Source organism: Cyprinodon tularosa, unplaced genomic scaffold (genome assembly GCF_016077235.1).
Source record: "Cyprinodon tularosa strain WSP-4 unplaced genomic scaffold, ASM1607723v1 ctg334, whole genome shotgun sequence".
Lineage (NCBI taxonomy): Eukaryota > Metazoa > Chordata > Actinopteri > Cyprinodontiformes > Cyprinodontidae > Cyprinodon > Cyprinodon tularosa.
The window spans coordinates 39,710-47,664 of NW_024039046.1; the positions used below are offsets into that span (position 1 = coordinate 39,710).

The following is a 7,955-nucleotide window of genomic DNA, read 5'->3' on the forward strand; positions in this document are numbered from 1 at the left end:
AAATTATATAAAATGCGCTTATGTTACATAAAGAAGTTAATGATCCAATGCAGAAAATAAACGTTAATTGGCTTGGAAATGGCTCCATCCTTCCTATGTTTCTTACAAGTCCTTTATATCTTTGATCAACTTGAATCTATCAAACATATCATCTGATCAAAGCAGATAAGAAGCAGCAACAAGATTTAGAATTACAGTAATAAGTTTATCAAGAGTAAAATAATTTTTTTAATGTTCCAACTGCTAATGTTTTATCTGTTTACAGCCTGGGATCAGTTGCAACACCTCACAGTTTGCAATCTGATGCTTATTATTTAAAATGACCTCAGAACTTGTCTGTTCTAAGTCATCGCTGAGTAATAGATAAATGTTGTTCAGAAAACCTAAGATAACCTAAGCCAGTCTAACTACAAGCTCTATCATAAAAAAGTTTTAAATCTAACCTAAATGTGGAAAAAAAAACAATCTACCTGATAGATACAATCTGTACTTTAATGATCTTTGTGGACTTGTGATTTCCGTCTTGCAGGAATTCAAATATTTCTACATTTCTATTTCCACTGCAGCTTATCAAAAAAGGCCTGTGTTTGAATTATGCTTATAATGACCCATTAAAACATTTCACACTAACCACGTTAAATGTTTTTTATTTAGTATTTCACTGTAAACTATACTGGATATTTTCCATTTCATTTCATTTTAAAGGTACTAATGATAAAAAAAAAAACATTTAAAACAATTTAATTAGAATACTAAATAATATCCATAAAGCACTTTACCTACATTGAAAATAAAACAATTAAAACCAACTGATGTTAAATAATCAAATAGTTAAACACCATAACTCTTTGACGGCTGATGCTGTACCTCCTAAAAATGTATGATTTAAAACAGATGCAAACATTTAAAACATTTAAAACATAACTTTGCTTCCTGCTTTGTTGAATCGAGGAAGAATTTGGTTTAATTATATAAAATTTGTCGGCCATCCTGCTGCATTTATTCATGTTATCCCATGTAGACCTTTTTTTTAATCATGTCTGTTTGCAGCAGACTTTCAGAAACAATGAAGAAAATGCAAAACCTGCGGCCGCAGTTGAGTTTCAGATTTGGAAAATGGCTTTGCATGAGGTAATTGTTTACATTTGAATACCCTCCATGCATGAAATTGTGGACTTTGAAAATTCAAATATGATCTGAATATAAATGAAAGCACAAAGTAAAAAACAAAATGGTGTTCACACAATGTCTGCAAACACAAATCACTTTGCTTATTTTTGATTTCTGCTCTGCATGTACAATAATTGTGTAATATTCTACACAGAAAACTGAATCTCAACACAAAGCCTGCAGACATAGCAGCTGTGTAAATGTATAAGCAGGCCTTTCAGAGCCTGCTGGGTTCTGATTTCTATACTATAAAATCAGATTTTATTAAACACTACAGTTTTGATCCTGGAGCCCAGCTGCTGGTTGCAACAGTTTCGTTGGGGTCGGTTTCTTTAGGGCAAGTCTTACTGAGGGCCCCATCCCTCTGCAGAGCAGTAAGAACAGGAAGGAGGGGTGGGGGCAGATGCATGAGGGCACCACAGGGCGAATTAGCAGTATGGTTTAGTGCTATCGGTTCCAATAAATGGGGCTGGTGCACGAGCCGTTTCACAACTTGACTGTAGGAGCTGTGAAACGGTTCGTACCATCAGTGAAACTGTGTGGTAGATTCTGAAAGTGAACACACCCTCATCCTTATATATGGACTGATGAAAGATTTTCCACTTTGAAGTTAGAAACTAGCCAAACCTCCCTGCCAACCTAAAGCCAGGGGCTGATTTTACCATGAATCTTTCAACATATATGTTAGAGTTTTGCCATGTTAAAGGAATAGTACACCCAAAACATGATTAGCCTTCATTTTCTACTCACCCCCATGCTGAACAACACTCTGGAGAACTTTTTTGATATCTCAAATGCATCTGGAGATCTGGGAGGCTTCTTGCTGTCTGCTGACATTCAAATAATGGAGGTCTATGGTGCCCGAGGCAGAAAGGTCCATAAAAGTCCACAAAAAACGTGTCAATATTCCGCCATACTGCTTGTCCAATGTATTCCAAGTGTCCTGAGTGGGTAGCGTCCATAATTTACTCGAAACGAAGTCATTTAGAATGTTTTTAGAGCATAAACAGTAGTGTATAGGATTTCCTAAAAGCGCGTTCACGAGTCTACGGAAACCGCGGCAGACCAAACCAGATGAAAGTGCGCATTCTTCTACGCTTGCATTATCGGCAAGCGAAAGAAATGTGCTGTTTACCTGTGCAAAGAAAGAAACAACGAAAGAAAAATGTCTGAGGACTTCAGTGTTGAGGAAGAGCATGAGTTCTTTGCCGAGCTGAATGCGCACTTTCATCTGGTTTGGTCTGCTGCGGTTTCCGTAGACTCGTGAACGCGCTTTTAGGAAATCCTATACACTACTGTTTATGCTCTAAAAACATTCTAAATGACTTCGTTTCGAGTAAATTATGGATGCTACCCACTCAGGACACTTGGAATACATTGGACGAGCAGTATGGAGGAATATTGACACGTTTTTTGTGGACTTTTATGGACCTTTCTGCCTCGGGCGCCACAGACATCCATTATTTGAATGTCAGCAGACAGCAAGAAGCCTCCCAGATCTCCAGATGCATTTGAGATATCAAAAAAGTACTCCAGAGTGTTGTTCAGCATGGGGGTGAGTAGAAAATGAAGGCTAATCGTGTTTTGGGTGTACTATTCCTTTAAAGATGTCCTCCATCGCGTCCATCCAGTTCCTCAGGTTAGAAGGGTCGCCTCTGTACCATTTCCTAGTGGTTCCTTTCTTGGCTGCAGTTAACAGTATTTTTTACCAAATATCTATCCTCACATTGAACATATTCATTTGACAGGCTACAAAAATACAGTTTCTCACGTGAAAATGATCATTTATAACATTTATAGTCTATATGTCCTGCCAGTATTCTTAAAGTTTTATACATTTCCAGAAAATGTGGATATGATCTGCTTGCTGCTTTATTTTAAAAATTAGGGGTCGTAAAAAAAAAACTCACCGTGTTTTTTACAGCAGATTTCCCTCCATATACTGGAGCTGGGAACCACCACCGTGTTTAACTGGTCAGCAGCACCTTTCAAAGCTTCGGCCTTATCAAAGTTTTCATGTAGTGCAAGTTAGTTTTCTTTTGTTTGAGTAAATTATAATAATTCTATAAATAAAAACTCAGGTTCTTCTCAATCTGATATTAAAATTTGTCTTAAAATGTAAACCATTTAATTCAGACAAAAAGCCAAAAGCAGGCTATAGAACTCTAGTTGGAGGACTTTACAATTCTGTAAAGATCCACATGATAGTAAATTTAAAAAAGAGCCAATAACTTATATAAAATATCAGTGCAAAAAAGTTATCTTGGAGAAAATCAGCAAGTTGATAAACTGAGGATTTCAAAGAGCAGAAACATAAGACTAGATTAGAAATTGCTATAAATAAATTACTGTGTGACTCTCGACCACAGACTGATGCAAAAAGACGGGTACACCATGAGAAACTGTGTTGGTGAAGCAAGAGATGAGTCAAAAAACTCAAAGCGGACAGGATTTCCTTTAAATTGCAAGAGGGTGAGGCGGATCATGTTAGGCTGGCGGCATAGTGCCTGATGCCATCTCCCGAAGGTAAGCAGCGTTTTCTCCACCGAGCTCCTGATTTTCTTAGCTTTAGTGATACAGACTGTTAATGTTTATCTAAAAAAGGTGCAAGGGATTAAAAATACGTAAACCTGTCTAGTTTTTTGTTTTCTAACCAATGTTCTCCAATACAACCAGCAGTATGAGATGATTAAAAGGACTTCATGGTGTGTCTGATAAGAAGAGTTTTGTCATAGTTTAGAATAATTCTGATCAGATATGACTCCATTGTTTGTATCATTATCACTACATGGTTCTTTTTGTCTGTTAGGAGCAGAAATTCATGTGAGGTGACTTCCAGAACACAACCTTTAGAACAGACCTTAGAGGACTATCGGGTTGGTTTTGGGTTCACTGGTCCGGCATCATCATTGGGTGTGGAAGGTTGCTCTGATGAACATTCATGTGACATTATAATGTCTCTGATCTACCCTTCCTTCCTTCCTTCCTTCCTTCCCTTAGCTGTTCCTTGCCAGTAAACTGCGACCTTTTGACCTGGATCCCACCCAGAAGCCATGGTAGCGTATGGGTCCAGGCGACTGTGCCTCCTCTTCTCTCTGCTCCTCCTCCTCAGATGCCTCTCACCACTGGTTTATCACAGCTTCTTAACCCAGAAGCTCCATGCACAGCCTTCTCACAAGAACCTCACTATCTTGCTGTGGCACTGGCCATTTGGACGGTCCTACAGTCTCGGCGGGGACAAATGTCTCGAGATGAGCCATATCAGCCACTGTATTCTAACTGACGACAGGTCCATGTACCCGACTGCAGACGTGGTTGTTTTCCACCACCAGGAGCTGAGCAACGGTGCATCAGCTCTGCCACTCCACCTGCCCCGCCCCGCAGCCCAGCACTGGGTGTGGCTCTCCATGGAGCCTCCAGTTAACAACGCCAATGTCAAGAAGCTCAATGGTGTCTTTAACTGGACAATGAGCTACAGGCGTGATGCAGATATACCCATTCCCTATGGAAAGACCCTCCAAGGAGCTGGAGTTAAAGGCTTTCCAGGTGCTTTAAACCGTTCCTGCTTTGCCAGCTGGGTGGTCAGCAGATACAAGCCCAATCAGACCCGTGTTCAGGTCTACCAAAGTCTGAAAAAGTACATTCCCATTGAGGTTTATGGAGGGTGGAACAAGAAGCCTCTCCCAGAAGACCGGCTGCTGCCCACCATCTCAAACTGCCTCTTTTACTTGTCTTTGGAAAACTCGGAGGCGACGGACTACATCAGCGAGAAGCTGTGGAGGAACGCGTTCCAAGCAGGAGCTATTCCCGTGGTTCTGGGTCCGAGTAGGTCCACCTACGAGGCTGTAGCTCCGCCTCATTCCTTCATCCACGTGACGGATTTTAAAGATGCAGCAGAACTAGCCGATCACCTGAATCATGTGGCTGCAGACAAGCGGGCCTATGAGGAGTACCTCAGGTGGCATCAGACTCACAGGATTGAAACCTGCACAGACTGGAGAGAAAGGCTCTGTCAGATCTGTCAAAACTACCCCAATTTACCCAGCAGGAAGGTCTACCAGGACCTGGAGGGCTGGGTTAACAGCTGACACCATCTTCAGAGAAGCGTGCTAATATTGTGTAATACATGTTCCTTTGATCCGCCATGCATGTGTGGCAAACAGGAAGGAGATAGGGTGTCAAAATGCAGAAGAGAAAAGATTGGGTTTTACTTGATTTCACATGGCAGTGTTAGTAATAGTTTGGGAAGTATCTCAGTTAATCACTGAATATGAAAAAAGATCAAAATGTTTCTGCTGTTGAAAATGATTCACTGTCATTTGCTCCTGATAACTGCAGCTGTTTTGCACAAATGTAATCATAATAATTCATGAGTTTTATTTAAGAGCTCACATCTAAATGTTTTCATGTTTTCTTTATGACGACCAAAATACCTGAGGTTATTCCAGCTCCGAACCACAGAGCAGTCTGGCGTCTTCTTTAAGCCTTTTTTGGGAAAATAAAAAAAGAACTCTTTAACCTGAAAGACACGAGGTTCATTCCAGGAAACACGGCGTGACATTAAATCAGGCTGCTACTGAAAGGTTAGAGTGTTTTAAAATGGTTCGGCCAAAACAGAATGAGCTGAAAAGATTCAAAATGTATGAAAAGAATAGATTAATATGACATCAATAGAAACACTGAAACACTTTAAATGTTTTAAATCATTTCACATCTGTGGTCTGAGGTTTGTTTCCTCTCAGCTGTGCCCATATTCTGGGTGAAATGTTGGCTGTAAAGCTTAGCAGTTTATAATTTCCACTTTTTTCCCCTGATTTACTTCAGCCAACAGTAACTGGGGTTGGGTGCAGCATGTTTAGAGTGTTTTCAGTCCGTGTTTTTTCCTCTCCAGTCCCACCTCTTGGTGAAATATTATCGGATCTGTAGCTTTGGGACATAATATTAGGGGTCACTATTCACTGCGTACAGAGTAGCTACGAGGAGGAGAAGAGATACCGGATATGGCAAGCCTTTTAACATAAATTTGCAGCAGCACTCAGTGAATTTTAACTTGCAGCTACTCAGATATATATGTTTAAGTAAAAGTTAGGAGACGGGTTGGTTAAAAAAATCAGAGATGCCACCGAAAAAATCCGTTATTTACACATCCAGCGCTTTTTCAGCTAAAAATGGCAACAGATTATACATTTATATGAGTTAAAAAAGCTGGGCTTCTCAGAGGACCATTAATTAGAGTTACAGATTAAAACTAACACATATCTGTTGTTTTCTTATTGAACAGAGAATCAGACTGCAGAGCTTCTAGATCCTGAAAAAGATTTTATCTGGCATCATTATATTGGCAGACAGGTTCATAAATCTGTTTTTAAGCAGAGCACAGAGAGAATAAGGGAGAGCTGCAGGCTTAAAGGTGAAACATTTACTGGGATATGCAACATGCAATAAAATATGTATCCAAGTTTACAAGAAAAATATGCAATGCTATAATAAAATTCATATCTTTTTGTCTTTTGTAGTTCAGCAAGAAATAGCTGTGCAGCAACCCGAGACAGTCAGACTCAATGGACAGAGACTTAGAATTAAAGTATAAGGAACCTACAAAAATTAAAGCACAAATGATTTTTTAAATATAAGGTTTAATATATAGACTTTGGCTGTTAATGACATTTGGGACAAATTTCTAAATTAGATTTTGCTGCTTGTGAAGGAGGAGAATCACTGATGCAGCTTAAAGGGAAGCCATGCATGGATGGATGGATGGAAGTGAAGTTGTGTCCATTCTAGCGATGCAGGATATATTTCTATTGGATCGGTATCGGCTGTTATTCGTCGTTTTTTATATATTAATGTTTTTGAGCCCTTTATAAACAATGCACTAAAGGAAGGCATCTGTCTATAACTATAAATACCACAAATGTATTGTGGTTCTCTTGTGTTCTCAACAATAGTAAAGCGTTAAATAAATATATGTTTGAGCTCATTTTTTGAAAATACAAACCTTATTGAAAAGCGTTCGGGTTGAGTAGCTGTAGGTCCATCGGCCACCGCCCTTAAAGCGCCCACACCAACTTTTATTGCAAAGTTACACCCTTCATCATGATGCAAACTGTTATGATTAAATAGCACATTTCTTAAAGGGAAGGGTCAGAATGACCCAAAGTAATGGTTCCTCCTTTTGTGAAGAAGTCATCATGCTGGTGGTGCCTGGTGATAAATATTCATCTCTGATAATGATTATTATTATTTATTGCATTTCCAAGACTTCCCTTAAATTACCTCATAAAGACAGAGCAAAAATATAAGGTTATGAGCAAATTCTGGTGGGTCAAAGACTGCAAAAAATATTAAAATAAAAAAGTATTGAAAAATAAAAATAAAATAATGCCAGGCAGAAGAAACACTTTGACAATTTCCTTTCTGACATAAAGTGAAACCAGAATCTCCAGAGCTTGACCTCCAAATTTCAAGGTAGGTTAATTTAACGTGTGTTTGACTGGAACTGTTTTTGTTTTTTTTATATATTAGATTAGATTTAACTTTATTGCCATTACACATGTACAGGTACAAGGCAACGAAATGCAGTTTAGCTCTAACCAGTAGTGCAATAGTAGCAAGTGCAGGATAAATAATGGTTCCATAAATACAGGACATGGGTTTCTACTGAATGAGTATAGAGATGAATACTATTATAAATAATGAATATAATATATAGTTCACTAGTGTTATGAACTAAATATACAGCTGGATATGTACCGAATATAATATACAGATGGATATGACTATAA

General features: G+C 38.8%; 1 protein-coding gene across 2 annotated transcripts; it reads left to right on the top strand.

Annotated features, from left to right (window-relative positions):
* Window positions 1-3,630: 3,630 nt before the first annotated feature.
* Window positions 3,631-5,964, top strand: fut7 (fucosyltransferase 7). Of its 2 annotated transcripts, none has more exons than XM_038294124.1 (3): window positions 3,631-3,696; window positions 3,980-4,083; window positions 4,171-5,964. In XM_038294124.1, exon 3 carries the CDS (start codon window positions 4,224-4,226, stop codon window positions 5,256-5,258), a length of 1,035 nt encoding a protein of 344 aa, XP_038150052.1. In that variant the 5' UTR covers window positions 3,631-3,696; window positions 3,980-4,083; window positions 4,171-4,223; the 3' UTR covers window positions 5,259-5,964. The 2 variants fall into 2 exon arrangements, with proteins under 2 accessions (XP_038150052.1, XP_038150051.1); XM_038294123.1 differs by having other exon boundaries at window positions 3,980-4,046.
* The last annotated feature ends 1,991 nt before the right edge of the window (window positions 5,965-7,955 follow it).